A 19,785-nucleotide genomic window follows, 5' to 3' on the forward strand; every position below is an offset into this window, starting at 1 on the left:
TAAATAATTTAATAATCTATTGAAATGTATTACTTGAAGACTAAATTAATAGAATTCATTGAAACTTTTGTATTTTCTACTGTTTTCTTAGAATCGTTGAAGTATGGATTAAACGAACCATCACTTGCAATTCTTCTTATTTTTCCACGTTTACATAACTACTATAATAAATTAGTAGACATACGTAATGGTAATGACAAAAGAAAAAGCCGGCAGAATTTTATTAACAAAACAGGACTACTACGGTATTAGTTTGTAGCATCGTTGTTGCGGCTGTCATCGATTAATCTTGTCTTCGAACATTCGAGGGAGGTAATCGATTTGACCTACTAAAGAGGATAAGTAGTTATGCACACAGACAGAAGACTGATTTTTCCCTGAATGATAGCTGACGTTCACGATGGACCCGGTAATTTTGTTCCTGGCTCTCGTTACCAATATGCTCATTAACGGTACCGATTAATCATTGAAAGTGGTACGTGAGGGGTCGTATGGTCACTTGTGATGCAGAAAATGCAGTTACCTTGTCGGTAAATCAACTTACAATCACGAACAACGCAATCTAAGCTCTTACTTTGAGAGTAATCCAGAATAAATTCATAATAGATTAAAATATCATTTTACATGTATGATAACATGCTCAAACAAAAATAAACTTAGTATTTTAACAGCTATCTTACGTTATAATAATGTATATCTATATATTACAGTATTTTTTTAATTCACGTATCTCACAGTAAAACCTAATGGGGACGAAAGTTTTTTGTCCATAATCATTCAACTGTTTTCAAATATCGGGTAGCACTATATTAATGCGTGTGCTATTGTAAAATACACTCCGGAATTTTGGGGGAATCGAATATTTCTCATTTTTCAGCTTTTTGTTTATTAAACGAAGATTAATAAACATAATATTAACATATAGTTAATTTTTTTGGAAACAAAAAATTGTTTCAGTTTAATAAGTTTTTAAAAAATTTTTGTATTAATATTGTAGCTTCTTAAAATTTCATTCTAAGTTTTAACTATTAATTTTTCACTGTTAAATCTGAACTGATCCGATTCAGCTCGGTCTACTATCAAATACAATAATTTATTGATACTATTCGCACATCAAATACTAAGGTTTTCGTGTTTAAATTCAGAAATTCGTATGTGAAACAGAATTTTAGAGCTTAATTATATTCTTACTTTAACTGGCTTCGGAATATTTTCGGATGGAATAACAACACTTATTTTTTAATTACTAACTGACTTTATTTTGGGTGCTCTGCTTTTTATACACTTTATCACAGGGTTCTTGGAACCAAGTGTGCACTAGATGACACCTGAACATGACATTGAAGTTATGATATTTTTCTGGTTTTAAAGTTGAGTTAGTCCTCTAAATTTTGCACGTTTGGCTTTAGATAATTGTGTTAGAGATTCAAAACCATTGACAGCGACGATTTTCAGAAGATTCTTTAATTTTTACAATGCAACATAAACACAGTCGCAGCCTATCTAAAGCCTTTTAAATTTCTATACATCATTGTACCGACAGGGACTGTTTCGTTGTTTGTACTCGCGACTTTATGTTTATTAGTTCTAAAAGAATTGGCTATGGCTTCTCGTCAAGCCATCTACATTGCTGAACAAAAATATAAGACACTTGGGATATTTCTATATACCATATATTTTAAAGAAAAAAATGTACATTTTATATATCCTATGTCTTATATACCATCTCTAGAATGTATATACAAAATCTTAAGTTCGAAGAAAACATATTGTTGAAGCTGCAGAAAAAAATGTCACAGAACATTTTTTAATACCGAATTTAATCATTTGCCATTGACCCAACGTTTTATTTTAATGTTTTCCATAGCCCCCTATGGATAATAGTTCATTGGCTACTTTTACATATTTCTTTCCTTTCTGTAATATTAAATCATGAAACAATTCCTTCTTGAATGTCATATGCTTTGATATACCAAAAGAGTCCATAAATGGCCTAGGTAGCTATGATGGCCTATCAATCGAGATGGCCTAGACTTGTTCTCTTCTTTATCAGTGATTATTTTTAGTCAGTGATTAGTTAAATCAAGACATTACGAGCAAGTTCGTGAATCTTTCTGAATTTCTGTTGGTTTTCATTACTCAGCATTCCAATATTAACTTCGACAGACCATAGTTTATCATTTATATTGTATTCCATTTTGATAATTTTTTAGAAGATAGTTTTGATGAAAGTGTCCATTGTGTCGTCTTCGATTGAGTTAGTGACATATTGAGGAAGGATATAAGTAATATATTGTGTGCACTTTGGAGAGTGATTGAAGTTCAGCTTAGATCTTCAAATGGAGTTTGCAAAGTCTCGTTTGTCCTTAGACCTCAGCGGTAACTTCTACAAGTTGATTACTTGTTCAAATTTGTGGAAATTTCACTTTTACAGAAGAACATATGGTGTCCTGACAGCATCACCAAAGTTATATCACAGTCGGAAGTCACCTCAGAGACGATAATTTAAATGCAATATTAATTCTCCGGATGCAAAAGAATAATAACAAAATGTAACACTTGATTGATACTATTAAAGCACATCCAATATTACAGTTAACGTTTTAAGCTTAGAAATTTGTAAACAGGGTTTCAAAGTTTTGTCCTTGATTGCATTACTGATTGATTATATTTAAACTGCTCTGCTTTTCATATAGCTTTATCGCGGGCTTCTCGGAACCAGATGTGCGCTGAATGACACCTGAGTATGATACTGAAATTAGGCCACTATCATAGATACCATCTTTGTGAACGACTGTCTGGCAGGTCGTTTGAACACTTAGGACGTCCTAGAAGACCCTACTCGAATCGACTACCAGGCGATTTTGTTATCCTCGAAAAGAACACAGCCTGAAATTCAGCCTACTCTATCAACCTACAAAAATTTCGGTTTCTAATAAAAATAAATACTGCTGAAGATGTACCAAATGGAACAACGACAAAAGCGAAAAGAGGACTTGGACGTACCATCAAAAGACGAAAGTGAGAAAGTGGAGCAATTTTGTGATGCGCTCACAAGGGAACTTTTTCAACCAGCACAAGCCAATTTTAATGAAATTTGTATGAGACAAAATTCTCAAGAAAAAATTTGATGTGTATTTTTTCTTATCGGCCAACATCTACTTTGAACGAGTAAAAACAGCCTTCAAAGTTAAGGGTTGAAAATATATTTTGTACAATATCTCTGAAATTAGGGGACGCAAAAAAGATATCTAAGTTGTTCATTTTGAGGTGAGTAATTTAAAAAAAAAATTTCTTTTCCAAGCTCTCTAGTTGCAGAGATATTGTAAAAAATATACTTTTAACCCTGAACTTTGACGGATGTTTTCAACCCTTCAAAGTGGATGTTGGCCGATAAGAAAAAGAACGTGTCAAATTTAACAACTATGTCTTAGATAAGCTTTATCAAAATCAGGGCGTGGTGATTGAAAAGATTCCCTTGTTAGTGTTGTTACGGGGCGGTGAGCAATGAAATGTAAGCCGTGTCCATTAGGAAAGATTTCCCTGTGTTCCGCTAGCATCTCTATCGTGCATTATCAGAGGTTTGAAGACCGATTTTAGCTAACCAGTATCAGCGTTTCCTATTAAGCGTATGCCATACTCGGAGTTGTGAATGAGTAATCATCAATCAGATGTTTGTATTTAAAATTATGTATTAAGATATACATACATTATTATGAAATGTTACAGGATTTTACTTTTAACACTATTACTGAATATTATGATGGACTGTGTTTTAAAGAAAGGAGTACACATCGAAATATTTTAAAACAGTTCCAGCTAGAAACAAAATGATATTGGTTTTTGTACATGAACATAATATTGTGAAATACAACTGCTAATTCAAAAAGTGAAAACGAATATTTCTATATGAACTAGTGTTTACTAAAGTTTCGTGAGAAATCATATATGACAAAAGCATGACAATATTTATTGTTTCCCAAGTTGGAAAACGATTTCTCGGAATCATGAACGTCTTACATAAATCTGAAAGTTATTGAATTTGTTAACTAAAAGATTATTGGACTATGTCCAGTAAAGGTGCAGCACTTACCTTTGTTTATGCGTTATAGATAAAATTATACATAAATTTATTGAAATCAGATGTATTTTATTATCGTTCAACAATGAAAATTAAAAATACTGGCTTACGGGTTTGAAATCAGTCAATTAAATTAATAATGGTACAATGAAGATACATAACTTATAAATTTGTTATCATTGCTATGTAAATAAATTTCCTTTTGCAATAAGAAAGCATGTACGAAACGGAACAGAAAATTTGGTATAGTTGAAAGAGTATTATATTGTATGATAAAAAAAATGGAATACTTATATACATGTTACCATAAAAATGATACAAATATAAAAAAAACAGTAAATAAGTAGCTGAATAACTCTTAATGTGACTAGACTACAACATTAAAAGAAATTATATGTTTAGTTTAAAACGACTTTACGCAGGATTATACAGATATGATTTTTTGCTTACCCGAATTTCTCTCATATACATTTTATTTTATTTCTATTACACATCATCTGCTTTTGTCCCTTTTTAATTTTCTAACTATTCTTCGCATTTGTGTGTACATCACTCTGATTCATTTTCACGAATTTTAAGTAATCAAAATTGATTTGCCAGTTGTTCTAGTTACTTTTTATTCTACTTTCTTCCCTTTTATATTATTTGTAATATATTATTCGATACTTAATTTAATCTTATCATCTATTTGATTTCTGTTTTTTCTCATAAGTTATTAAACTATGTTCAGGTTTTACATACATTACACAATTAAGCAGTTATCTGATGTCGAAACAAATCGTCAGTGTTGCACTAATGCTGAAATTTCATCAAAGTTGTATTATTATAATCATTACAAATATCACAATGTATCTTGTACATTCCTTTAACTTTTAATTTAATTTTTGAAAGAATGAATTTACTTATTTAGAATAATGAAGACTTCAATTTTAATAATTAACAATTGAAAAAGAAAGCCTACTGTATGCTAAACAATTTTGCTAAATAGTTTTAATACATTTCTTCTGTTGTAAATTAGTGTTCTAATTGAACAATTCTGATTTTTTTCAAACATAAACACATATTAGATAAGTTACATACATATAATTGGTATTTTCCTCAAAGTTTATGTAACTTAATCGCATATTTGTTTATGCCGAAGTTCTAGTAATATTATGAAAAATAGAATCTGAGCAATATTTATTAATTAAGACTCGGATTCTGTCCAATATCCCACTGAACTTCAATTCTTGGCCATTTCGTTTGAAGTACTGTCAACATAGGGTTACTTTCCAAAATACCTTTGATGGTACATTCTAATAAAACCGCTTGTCCTTTACGATACATTACTTTACTTTCCTTATTACTTCGCGAAAGACCATTGTAGTGATATAATGGAAATATATCAGGACAACTTCGTGTTTCTTCGGGAAAAAATTCGTCCATAAAGGAAGAACGCAATATAATTCCCAAGTTTTCACTATCCAACTTTTTCCTCATTATATCGACACTGTAAAATAGAATAAATTATAAAACATTAGCGTTTAAAAATAATGTACTTTAATATTTATTTTATATACGTATCAAATGCAGTATTAACATTTGCAAGTATAAAATTGTCAAAAAAACCTCATACAACATTCGGTTGAGGTATGCCATCGACATTAATATTACTCGACATTCACCGTGAGAAGGTTGCTCGGCCAGACATTGTACATCAACTCTAAACGCTGATATCTCAGTAACGATTTATGAAACTATATTATAAGAAATGCACACTTCTATTGAAAATATCGAACGTAAATTTCATAAGGCTTCCCAAAATCATCGTATAGTCAATTATAGGCACTGTATATACATGCTCCTTAGACCCCTACGATAATTCCCACGAGTATTTTTTTGTATCTTTCATATTTTTCGAGATAATTACACGTTTCCAGATAAATCACACACACTAGATGAAGTTAAGTTTGTTATATTAAGAACCATTTAATTTTGCACGAAATATTCTTCTCCTAAAACTAACTTGCTTCACGGCAATACAGATACAAGGTAATATCATCTCTTAAACTTGAATTATCACAGGTAGATAATACGTATCCATTATTTTTGGTTTTTCTACAAGCCTATAAAGTTTAACGTACTGTCTAGTTTCTATCAATCAATAATGCATATTTCTCAATTTCATTTGAGAATAACTTCTAATAAAGATATAAGTAATAATAGCGCGAATCTGCAGGTGGTGTACTTCAATCGAGAATGGTTGTAAGAATACATACATGTATATGTTTAAGACGCATATGACGGAATTGATTTGCAGAATTTTCTGGAATTTTCGCGGAGTGTGTAAAAGCAGACGTTAAAAAATGAAATGCACGATTTTAACCCTTTTACTTGAGAAGTGACTCTCAGTGACCACTTGATTTAATATAGCAAAATTATAAAGTCTTATATATAATATTAAGCTTTGTACAATGTATCAATATGTGAAATATTGAAATAAAATAGCTTTGTTCCTTAATTTATGTATATTTTCTCATTAGTTAGTATCAAACAATGTCGTCTATATCTCATCGGAAAATGTTGAGTATTTATATTTATTTAATGTTAATATTAAACTCTCGAGTGCAAAGAGTTAATAAACAGAGCAAGAAAACTTGTACTCGTCAGAATGATCTTCAACTTGTCATACTATACACTTTACGTGGAATTTTCAGATATCGCAAGGCTAATAGTAACACTCAAACGAATAAAGAACAACGACATTCATTACATCCATGTCAGCCTTAAGCTACCGACATTTCGTGAATTCTACAAATCGCAGACGTTCAGGGTCTCCAGACGGCAATGAAAGGTTTCTATCATGCAAAGACATGTACAGTCGTTCAAGAACCAATAGACATCAGCACTCCACATAATTCCAAGTGCAATAAAAAATTACATATCATTATTAAAACTGCATATTACAGAAACACCGGTTCACTCTATCGAAGATTTTGATTTGTGAAAGGTAATCTGCTATATAACTCAAAGGTATACAAGATATAAGATAGTTAAAATAATTTACCAATAAAACAAAAATTAAAGTAAAAGTTAGAGCTAAAGTCATCAGTTCTGGCAAGAATATCATTTCTCACGTGTCAAAAAATTTCATAGAATTACTTATTGTTACTTATACCATTAAGATTACTACTAAATAAACAATTGATTTGGGGATTAGTTTCTAATATATCATCACCCTTTGATTTAAATGATTTTTAATACCTTGTTAGGGACATGATTTTGGACGACTTTACATACACGTTCATATATATAGAATTCTATGTAGTAGTAACAAAAGTTTTTCGGAATTATCTCGAAAATTAATAATTGCCCGGAGCTGAAATTTGATTTATAGCATTCTCTCCCCCTACTCCCCTTTCCCCCCGAATTTCGGATCCTCCTCCTAATCCTGTAACAAATATCAGGAGTGTCGGATTGGTGACTCGCAAGCTATGGAGGCTCTTTTCACTCTCCGTACCTACTTTTTCCTGTGGGAGATAGGGAATAGTGGGAGAAGGGTGGGGATGGATCATTAAAATTTAACCGTGCATTACTATGTAATGAAGACAGTAAGGAAATTTTAACAAAAAAATTTTAATGAATATAACAATCAAAGATTATGAATACTCTTGTGACACAGTATATATCAGTGTCGTTAAACAGATATGTAAGTAAAGAATAATAATCATATTTTTAATATATAATCTAAAGGTTTCTAAATATGCGTTACTTATTGTATTAAACTAAGCAGTATGTCCATGCGTAACATAAAATACACTACATGATACTTACTATTCTGCATCTGCAACTAATCCAAGTTCAGCAAGGACATCTTGTAACAAATTAGCAGGAATGAAATTGGTTCCCTCGTGATCAAATTTTCTAAACACCCGTTTTGCCTGTTCCGCAGGTGTGTCAGGACTCACTAATCTTTTTTCAGTAGAAAAGAGCACACTTAAATGCGTTTCTGAACCCAATACCCATATAGGATGGGATGGAGACTTTAAAAATGTTCCCACTTCACAATAACGTAAATATTCAAGGAGAGCAAGAAATCCTATAGGGTTCTGCTTGTCTACGCCTCGTAATTCTGAAATAATTAAATCAACTACAGCTTTTACACGTAAATTACTTTACATGTAACTAAGTAATTAATCATTAATATTATTATCCAATTGGTAATGTATGATAAAACATGTAAATCGATGCAAACAATCACATTATTCGTTAGAGCAAAGACATTAACTAAATAATAATTTTTGAATATGATGTATTCTTGTAAAAGAATGATATGTTGAAAAATTAGATATGAATATTAACCTGCGATATGTACAAATATTTAGACATCACAATTTTCTCATAATTTACAAAATACTGATGAACAACTAGAGACTACTAATGTACAACCACTTGGAAGGTGATTTTTATATGATTTATATGAAATTTACGAATTTAAATCAAATTTGTATTTTACGGTGTAAACTAATAATAACTGGTCTACAAAATTTAAAATTTTTTTACCGTAAAAGGTTTAATGAATAATCTTAATAGTATTCATTACGCTGAATTCTAATATCCAATCCGTTTTTCTCTATTACCTATAGTTTTTTAGAAAATGAATTTTGATAAAAAAACTCACATTTTCAACTTTAAACATTTGTTGTGTCTTCATTACTAAAATTTTTCAAACTTTTCTTGCACATTATTATATGAACCTTCATAACATTATAAACATGTGAACATATTTAATCAAAACTGACAAACAAAACTGCAGCTAAAACACACTAATTTTTATGGACATTTTTCAATTTATCTTAAAAACCAAGCGTCTAAGAAAAAATCTAATTCCAGCATGCGCGATAGAGTAGACACCTACCTTGAGGAATCTGTTAAAAATGTTTCGCGGCATAGTTCGTTTTCAATTGAAAATGGAAAATAGTTACGCGCAAGTATTTTCCATTCTTAATTGAAAACAAAATATGTCTCAAAACTTTTAGACACTTAGTTTTTAAGATAAATTGAAAAAGTTTCACTTGCCGTTTTACCTTTTAGCATTGTTTAAACATGTTAAAATGTTTATTGTTATTAAAATTTACATCATTGTGTACAAGAAGATCCATAGAATAATCCTGTTCAAGAAAAGTTTGAAAAATTTTAGTAATTAAGACGTAACAATTGTTCAAAGTTGAAAATTTGAGTTTTTTTTTAAACTCATTTCCTCAAAAACTGTAGGCGATGAAGAAAAATGGATTGGATATTAAAATTCAGCGTAAAAAGTACTATTAAAATCACATATTAAACCTTCAGTGGTAAAAATCATATTGATTAGAGTAATCAATATAAGTGAAGTAGATCAGTTACAATAATGCCGAATCTCCGATAAAAGTTAAAAAATAAATTATGATTTAAAGTATCATATGAAATACATTAATATGTCACATTATCACCACTGCAACAATATAAAAAAGAATATACGCGTTTTGTTGTATGACAAGTAAACTTGTCTACTCGGGGAAATTCACAAGGACATATCAAAATCAACTTGACAAGATTTCAATTGAAAAAAGCCATTACCATATTCGGTAATACTGAAAAATTCTCACTGTACCTCCAATTTTCATAAAATTGACAAATGTTGTAGAAATACACAATTTAAACAATTTTTTATTATGAAAACAATTATGCAACCTTGTAGTTTCCAAGATAATCGCGAAAAACTTTTGCTACCACTACACTGAATTCTATATTATACTAGCCTGTCTGAAACGACCACAAACTTAGCTTCACGCTCACCGCTTCAACGGTGGCTTAGATTGAGCCATTGATCTTTTTGGGTTTCGCGTACTCTTTCGGACAAAAATTTCAACAGTTCCGGTCAATCGCGATACTTTCGTACATTATTTTGTGGTACATATAAAAATAAGTTTCACTGAGGTAATAAAGATTGATATAAGTGGGGCTGGTTTTTACCGAGGTAAGGGTACAAGTAGAAGGGCAGGGCCCTCTCCGCGTCCGTGCTTTTACTTTATAATTTTCTATTTCCCTTTACAGGCACAAAAAAAAAACATACAAAGCTGAAGCGATTGACTAAAACTGTTAGAATTTTTATCAAGAAGAGTGCGTCAAACGAGAGAAGATCGATGGCTCATTTTTGTAATCCGCCACTGTAGCAACGAACACGCGATTATGCTTGAGGAGGTCCCACAGGCATGTTCATATAATATAGAATTCAATGTAGTGGTAGAAAATGTTTTTCGTGATTATCTCGGAAACTACAAGTTTGCATAATTTTTGTCATAGGAAAAGATTATTAAAATCATTAATTTCTGCAACATTTGTCAATTTTATGAAAATCGATAAATTACTCAAATAGAGAGATGACTTGATGTCTACAGGGGCGGTACAAGGGCAAAAGGAGTTTTCCGTCGTGTGTTTTATTTATGGTTTTGATTGACTACGCGTAACCGTATTGACCAATAGTAAATTAGCATCGTAAATGAGATGAGAACTGAACAATTAGACTGACATTCCTTAGCCTTGACATCGAATGATCTCTCTACGGTTTATAGAATTCAATGTAATGGTAGCAAAAGTATTTTACGATTATCTCGGAAACTACAAGTTTGCATAATTTTTTCCACCGACAAATGTTGTTTAAAGTGTGCATTTCTAAAATATTTGTGAATTTTATGAAAATCGGTGGTAGAGCGAGAATTCTAGTATTATCCATTCTGACCTTAAAAAAAAAGAGTCGGAAATGATTCGTTTGCTTGCAAGTTGCTGTCGAAGTTCGCATGGAGGAGGAAAGGATCGCGATATCCAATGTCCTTTTCTGTTGCATGATGGGTCACCGGACATGAAAGAATAGGATTTTGTCCTGTGAGAAAATATGAACGACATTACTTATTGACCGAATCGTTGATTCAGATCCATGAAAAAATTACGTCACATTTTATCATTTTACATTGCCCAAGAGCCTAATCATTGCATTCGCTATCTGGTCTAATCGATATTTGTATAATTAACTTCGAAATTAATGAAACTGACTTTGGACATTCAATGAAATAAATCTTCCTTTAATAATCATCCTATTACAATCAATTTATTATGTTTATCAAGTACTATTATATCTATAAATCTTTATAAATTTTTGTACTCAAGGTGATGTGAAAGTCATTAATTTTTCCAATGTAAACTACCTGTTTATGCTTAATCAATTGTAAGCAACTAAAAGTTCATTTGACTACTATCTTTTTACAAAATTTCATAAAAATCAATGCAAAGTACAGTATACATATCCCTTATGAATGCAATTTCTGTGGCCCAAATAAAATAAAATAATTAAAATTTATTATTATTCTTTATTTTTCATTCAAGTTTTTATTTTTAATTTTTAACGTTTATTTGAATGTTTATTTTAACATTTTATTTTTTATTCATGTGGTTGTGTGTGTAAAATCCATAAACTTCAAAACTTGTTTTAACTGAATCGAGGGTTAATTCATAGTGAATGATTAGTCTAATAATTAAGCTACATTAGTAATTGTAATTGCAATACAAATGTATGTATTTAAAATTAATAAAATTAATTAATTAGAAAGAAATTAATTCACAATAAAAAGTTTAACTTAACTTATTAACACTTTGATGGCCGCTGTCACGTGATTTCTTTAACTACATTCTACACCGGTTTCACGTAGGCACAACTTTGCGTTACTATTTTCAAATAGCATATCAAAATGATTTCAACACATGGATGTTTATACGATAATACATACTATTTGTTATCGCCAAAACTGCTGCTTTTGTCCCCTATATGTTTCAATTGTATCATTCAATATACCGTAATTATTTTGATTATATAATACGAAAAACTTCATAAGTAACGCCGGCGACAATCTAAAGTCGACCACAGAAATGTGCAACTATCAAAGTGTTAAAAATTTGTATCAAAATGACAGTTTTAATATATAGTAATTACCTTAACTCGAAAACTGAAATTTAAATTAGCTAATAGTTACTGAATTAAAAAATGTTGTTAATATAAAGATAATGCTGTATTAATGCGTTTACTAGCTTTGTAGTAGTTAACACGTTGATTGTGTAGTGACCGTCACAAAGTTCAATTAATTCGACTAAATAATAGAGAATTGTTCCAAGATTGGAAGGAAAATTAACTACTTAGTTCGGCACGACAATCAAGGTGTCAATTCAGATATTGGAGAATAAATTTCTTACTGAGATCTCCAATGGTTTGGTCATAATCCCATACGTGGCTGACTGCCCTCCCAGTGAGCATTAAATTTATGAGACTTTGACTTCCATAACCATAAGTTGAATCAATCATTGATTCTAAAGGATCCGACATTTCAACGCGAATTTCTGGAACGCCTTTTGTAACAATTACACTATAGAGAAGTAGTAAGACACCGTATCGATGTTTCAACATGTCCAACATCTCTGTTAAGAATTCCTCTACTTGTTCTGAGAAATTCGTTGTAAATAACCTAGAAAAGTGAAAAACTTTTCACAAAGTTTTATGACGTCTTACTTTAAATTGATAAGCTCCTTTAACTTTCTATTCAGTACTTCGTGACGAAGTTTACCACGCATCGCAATTGTTTAGGCTAATATCGCAGGGTTCTCGCTCTACTTCCGATTTTCGTAAAATTAACAAATGTAGAAATGCACATTTTAAACAACTTTTTCGTTTGACAAAATACCACTACACTGAATTTTATATACACGAGTATGCTGTGAGACGACCGCAAACATAGCCGTTGCTATGTCTTGACATATATCTGAACATTCGTTGCTTCGGTCTTCAACCTTCTCGGATTTCACATACTTGGGTACTCTCCTCTATAAAAGTTGCAGTAAATCGCGGTAGTTTCATGTTGTTTCGTAGATATAAAAATGAGTTATACTTAGATAATAAAAATTGATATTGGTACTCTAGTTTTCCCGGGGGTGGGTGTAAGAGGAGAGGCTCCGCAATTTCGATAATAATTTGCTATTCGTCAATATGGTTATATGTAATCAATCAAAACTATAAATAAAATACATAGAAGGAGACCCCTCTTGTTCCTGTGCCATTCTGGGGCTCTCTTGTGCAATGAAGAATACAATTGTCAAAAATCTTATACTCTCATAAAATCCATTTAATTTTGAACTAGAAGAAATAATTTACAAAAATCTTGAACTCCCTTGCATCTATATTAAAAAAAAAACTAACACCACTAATATCAATCTCTATTATTAAAATGAAAATCATTTTTAAATAGTATACAAAACAGCGTTCGAAAGTACCGTTACTGACGATGAGTAAAACTGATGGAATTTTTGTCAGGGAAGCTCTCTCACGGACCTACTCAGATATAGAATTCAATATAGTGGTGGTAATAGTTTTTTTCAATTATTTTGGAAAGTAAAAAGGACCACCGCTAACATGTGTATAAGAAGGTTGTTCAAATCATACCCTGAACTTGCTTCAAATTCATGAAAATTGGTGAGGGGGTAGCATTTTGGCAGGTTCACTGAGAAAGAAGTTGTACAAAACATCAATTTCTAGAATAGTTGTCAATTTTATGAAAATCGGCGATGGCGTTCACACAGTATATTATTATCAATATTTAAAGCGTTCATTTGCCAAGTCTACAAAACAGTAACTAGAGAAATTCGTAAAGGAAATCGTATGACTTTGTTTCAGGCTTTGACTCGAATCATTGAATTAATTATCGCATAATAATACACAACAAGTATACAATCGATAAAAACGACAAAGCACTAGTTTGTTCAAGCTCGACTTGAGCTCATCACATTAAGTTACAGGCTTTAATCACTTTGACTTTTGAGGTAAATTTGGTATCATTCCATGCGCAAAAAAGTTTTTACCATTTCATGAGGTCAAAACAATCACTAAGGAGATTTATTTTAGATACAGAAAGGTAAGCATTGACCAAAGACATTGACGTAAAAGTTTCAAAAAGTTCAAAAGCAGACATAATTGATTTGATCTGTCAGCAGCTCATTTGTAAAAACATTGGCAATAAAAACTTGAAAATCATTGATACAAATCACTACAGTACTCAAATCCATTAAAATATTAACACACCACTTAAAAAACTTTTCTTGTGAACTTAATATTAATATAATATTAATAACATGAAGAAGTGAAATTTAATGGTGATAGCTCTTTAGATAATAAATCTTTCGCTTTCCAATAGTGAAAAATTAACTATTAATAGCTAAGAAATATATTACTTAAAGGCTTAATTAAATATATTCTATAAAATAACTATATTTATTCTATCAAGAATAACAGAAATCATCTTACCTCAAATGAGAATGAAAATCATCAGAATTTACATCCTTAGAATCCTCATTTATTTCCTTAGGTAACGTTCTTTCATTCCTTTTGTCACTTTTTTTTCTTTCCACATTCATTTCCTCCTCCTCCTCCTTATGGATTTCAGACACTTTTTCAAACAATCTACATGTATCTTCATTTTCTGAATTTGGAAATTTACAATTCATGTATACAATGGAAAACTTTGGAAGTTTTTCTCCTGCTGCCTGTTTTAGAATTTCAACTGTTGCTCGCACAAGAAGTTGATAACATTTATGTGAACTTATACTTCTCCAAGTTGAAATATCAGCCTCTGACAATAACTGCTTTAAAATAAAAGCTTGGACTGGTGCTATAACTGCACAAGGTCCGCCTTCTGCTTGAATCAATGCTGTAGGTTCATCTGAACTAAAATAAAATCCTAAAACAAATTAACATTTAATGTCATTTATATTTTCATTGCAATCTTCATTAATATTATTAAAAAATGAATAGCTTTATTATCTTACGAAATGGATATGAAAATCAAATAACGAAATTTCACTTTTATACTGTACTTGTACAATATATGTAAGAACTCTATCTTATGAAAAGTTAAAGATACCATTGTGCTCATAAATTTATTATCGTTATCAACTACAAACAAGTATAAATAATATTTAATTAAATAATATTTATTCTATTTCAAAATATTTATACATTAGATCATATCAAAGTTATCATGATTTGTTGCAATAAAAGTATTTAAAATACATGTAGTAGTTTCATTTATTAACCAAAAAACAATACCTTTATTTCTAATAATTATTAATACTCAATTAATATTCAAAATAATGTCATTTAATCAACTAATATAAAATATTAATCCTAATCATACACTTTGCTGTGATAGCTTCCCTTGATTGAATTCAAATTTTAAGATGACATTTTAGTAGATCGTTAAACTCGTTTTAATATAAGCTGTAGAAATATAAATTAAAAAATATAGATTATAAATTTATAGTTCATTTAAGACTCGTTAACTTTTATTTCAAATATATTTTCGTCAGAGAATCAGAAATAGCTCAAAAATCATGACAACAGTTATGTGGGACACTTTTTATAATAAATAAATGACAATATCACATAAACATAATATTCATGGATCAAAGGAATTCAAAACCATCCTGACTAAACGTGGTAACACTAATTAAGGAGTTACGTTGGTTTGCGACATTCATATCTTGAGAATGGTTTATGCAAAAAAAAAACAAATTTATTATGTTCTGAAAATGTCTAAATATCAACTATAATAATATCTAATTAAGATATTAACGTAACCTCCAAAAGTCATTTCAAGGTCATCCCAAAGTAAAAAAAGAATATAATATGCACTTCCCAAAATTATATAACTTTTGTTTGAAACATTTTTTTATATTATATATACTTTTCACAAATTATACAGATTTAATATTACATAATACTATCAACTATGTTCACACAAGTACCCTTGAATTTTAAGATATTTTTATTAATCAGTAAAACCCCAAATATCTTAGCCTAAATAATTATCATAATGTATGAATCTGAAACACAAAGTTCAAAACAAAATGTAGTAGTATTTCAAACAATATGTAAGATGTTTTGGTTCTATATGTCTAATTTGAAAACATCTTGTGCAGAATATTATCTTTCAAATAAAAAGAGTAAATGCTTTTAATGTCAACACTTCCAAAAAATTATGAATTTACTTAATACAAAGTTTGTAAGTGTTTATCATGTTATATAATTCCATATAATACTGTGATTCTCTACATTACTTTTATATAGTAATTGGAAAAATTAAAAGTTTTTATTAAATTTGTTATATTTTATTAAGAACTTCACATGTTCTCTTTCTTTATAATTTATAACATTATTATTATAAAAAATATCTCCTATTTGTAAATTTTACATAATTAATTATATTATTGATAAATACTAAAAACAAGCTACCCTTGTTCATAATACAATTAGCATTATTCAAATAAATATGACAATTTGAATATTCTGGAACCTATGTCATATGGATATAAGAGAAGTCAATATTTACTTGCTATTTTACAAGTTCCTTAATTGGTCACAGTAAATAACATTTTAACATTGATGTAATATGTTCAAGAAGTTAAAATTACAGCAGAGAATTATCTTTTAAATCTAAATAAAATTATCAATATTTGTTTGACATATCGCATATATATATATTAATTAGTTAACACGAAATGACATATTTAATACAAAATACAAACCTTCTTGAATAATTTTAAATAATAATATTACAAAATATAAGGTATATCAATCAAAATATTATAAAATATTATTTGTATATCACTAATTATTCAACAGAGAAGTATTAAAACAAATTATACAGAGCATCTAATATACACTAAAATATTTATAATAGCATAACAAACAAATAAAACATCAAATATCTCATGACACTGTGTCTAATTTACCTATATTTAAAAATAATAATGACCTAAACATCTAAAACATTTAAATTTATTATTAATATATCAATAGTTGCGCAGTATTGTAGTTTCAAAGAATTATTAAGTTTGCATACTATATTTTAATTTTTATAAAACCTGCTAAATTTAAGATGTCCAAAGAAAAAGTGAGTAAATGTTTAGATGTCTGACTTCCTCACTAGTTTCAATGATATTGAAATATGTTGTCAAGTACGTCATTCTAAACAATTTTTTTCTATACATATAATAACCAGTCCTTTTATTTTTCAAAATATTCGCAAAAATATGTCTGGGAGAGGGAGCTATCATAATTATTTAGAAAAAGGACAAACTTTTGTATGACCTTGATCTCAACGTATATCGTTAAGGTCATTGTTCTGTGTGCCTAATACTTTAAACTTCTTAGCAATGACTTAAGTTTGTTAAAAGATTATGAAACATTGACATTTAGCATTAAGCTCAAATCTACCGCCATCACATCCATTTATTCATGTTGTTTTTTACTATACATATACACCAGTTTTATTTAGATAATAGACATAGATATTAGTGGGATCAGTTTTATTGTGGAAGGGATGCAGATTGTTACTTCATAATTGCCAATAATCCTATTAGATTTGAAGAATTTTTGCAATTGTGAAATAAAAATATGGGGCTGAGCTTTCTCTCTCCACGAATAAAATTAGCCTTTTTGTATAACTTGGAAACTAAACAAGATCGATCATTGTATGTATAGGAAAAAATTATTCAGGATGACATCCTTGGCAACATATTCCTAGGTTATTTTGATTATCATACAGAATATGCATCCAAATATTCACGATATATTTTTACATGTATCTCAAAAATTAAAAGAGACTGCCCATTGTGTGTATAGGAAAAAATTGTTCAAAATGATATCCTTGACAACATTTTAGTGTCATTAAAATAAATAAGGACACACATCTAAACATTTATCAAAAGCTGAAATTATAAACTCAAGTATGACACATTTCAAGAAACTACGTTGTAATAAGTTGTTCTATATAATTTAGGAATTGTAGATTCTATTGAACTATAACTCATTCATAAATCTTCTAGAAACAAAGTAACGATTGCTTATCCAATAATGCTAAAATATATTTTATAGTGCTGCAGAATCTATTTGACATAAGGCCATCTTTTATGTATTAAAGGACTTTAATTCAATAATAATCTCATTCATTTATTACAATTGCAAATGTATTACTTGAATATATCTTAAAATGTTCTAAAAAACATATTACCTTTTTAAACAATTGTATTTACATAAAAAACTACTTAAGAAATATTTGTGTTAGCAATGTGCGTAGCATCTGCTTTATCTTAAAAATATAATTAAATTTAATACTTTATTATTGTTAAATAAAAGAAATTATTACACATTCTTTTTTATTTAAGCTTCTCAAATGTGGCTACAAATATTTTAATCTAAATTAGGAATATTTTGTGTATTACATATACAAAATTTTAAATTATATATAACTTTGATATTTAAAAACATATTATAGCACAAAAATCTACACATAATAATTCTTTATTGTTGTGTTTCTAATTTTACAAATAATAAAACCAAACTTTAGCACTGTAACTTAATTATTGCTGTATATAACCTGTTTTATCAATAACAAAATGTTTTTACCAGTAAAGAATAAAGCAATTGTATAAACAATTAATGTACAATGAATGAATGAATTAATACAAACTAAGAAAGAGATTTTATGAACTGCTTCTAGAAATATCAGTCTGATTTGGAAAAACTTTTGTCATGCAATATAATTTTTTAAAAATTGATAAATGATTTTCATTGCGTTTAATAGTGTATATATATTTACTATTTTTTTCTAAATTTGGCAAATAAAATATACATAATTATAATTGGTCAATTATGTTTCACTTATATCAAAATAAAGACACTATAATTAAAAAGATAGGTTAAATTACGAAATGATTAAAAAGTATTTAAGAACAAATTTACCTTGAGCCCATCGTTTAAAAACATCTTCTTTGACATTACTGCCCCAAAGAAGTGTTTTAATGGAACGGAAAACCTCTTCATCGTACTGAATAACATTTTCAGCCATTCTCCACGTTTGCGTTGATCAACAGAACATAAAAACGTGTCACGATTAAATCAATTATTTCAACGTAAACATACTATTATTTTCAAAGCTATAACAAGTTTGATAATTTATATAAGTCTTTAAATATTTTAATTTATGCTGTATAACCTATTTCACGATCAGATAACTACCAAGTACGTCGCCATTTTGAATAAAAGCATAGTTTATGAAAATTTTAGTTAGTTGTCACATTTTAGTATTCTTAGAAAATGTTTTCAAAATAATACATTTTAAAGTAGTTGAGATAATGATAAAAAATAATATTAAATTAAATGGTTAATAAATTGTAATTGATGATAACTTTAAATTTTGAAAAATATAGATAAGATATTCTGATAAACATGTTGCACAAAATACGTACTTACCTAGATAAGTAAGCATGTTTGTTAAGTGCATTGTTCCTGTCTCCTGAGAAACACAATGAGAAAGAGTACTCCCATCTATACTACGATATTTTATGTGATTATATCCCATATTTATGAAAAATGTATGTGACATTTTAAGAATTAATTCATTTAAACTAGTGATTCCAAACCTAAAGTTAAAATTTATTTATCTTTCATGCCAATAAAGATAGAATTAAATAGCTCTATGTAATATTCTTTTTGAATACATACTCTTTGTATTTTTACTATTGTGAATTCAGATTTTCTGTAATGGTTGTATTTATTATTTTGCGAAGTACAATGTGTATTTACATTTGTA

At 29.1% G+C, this 19,785-nt stretch overlaps 1 protein-coding gene across 1 annotated transcript; it reads right to left on the reverse strand.

Annotated features, from left to right (window-relative positions):
• Nucleotides 1-4,536: 4,536 nt before the first annotated feature.
• Nucleotides 4,537-19,461, reverse strand: LOC116431283 (ubiquitin carboxyl-terminal hydrolase MINDY-3 homolog). The gene is made up of 5 exons (XM_031986454.1): nt 18,936-19,461; nt 14,439-14,871; nt 12,341-12,609; nt 7,895-8,192; nt 4,537-5,570 (listed from the first exon to the last, which is right to left on the reverse strand). Exons 1-5 carry the CDS (start codon nt 19,039-19,041, stop codon nt 5,264-5,266), a joined length of 1,413 nt encoding a protein of 470 aa, XP_031842314.1. The 5' UTR covers nt 19,042-19,461; the 3' UTR covers nt 4,537-5,263.
• Nucleotides 19,462-19,785: the final 324 nt, after the last annotated feature.

This window comes from Nomia melanderi, chromosome 9 (genome assembly GCF_051020985.1).
Source record: "Nomia melanderi isolate GNS246 chromosome 9, iyNomMela1, whole genome shotgun sequence".
NCBI lineage: Eukaryota > Metazoa > Arthropoda > Insecta > Hymenoptera > Halictidae > Nomia > Nomia melanderi.

Excerpts from the sequence above, each read along its gene's own strand:
- LOC116431283 (XM_031986454.1), bottom strand. The coding sequence starts at position 19,041 with ATGGCTGAAAATGTTATTCAGTACGATGAAGAGGTTTTCCGTTCCATT. Across the intron at positions 14,872-18,935 it reads TTTTAAACGATGGGCTCAAG|GATTTTATTTTAGTTCAGAT; the intron begins GTAAATTTGTTC and ends AATTTGTTTTAG. Across the intron at positions 12,610-14,438 it reads GATTTTCATTCTCATTTGAG|GTTATTTACAACGAATTTCT; the intron begins GTAAGATGATTT and ends TCACTTTTCTAG.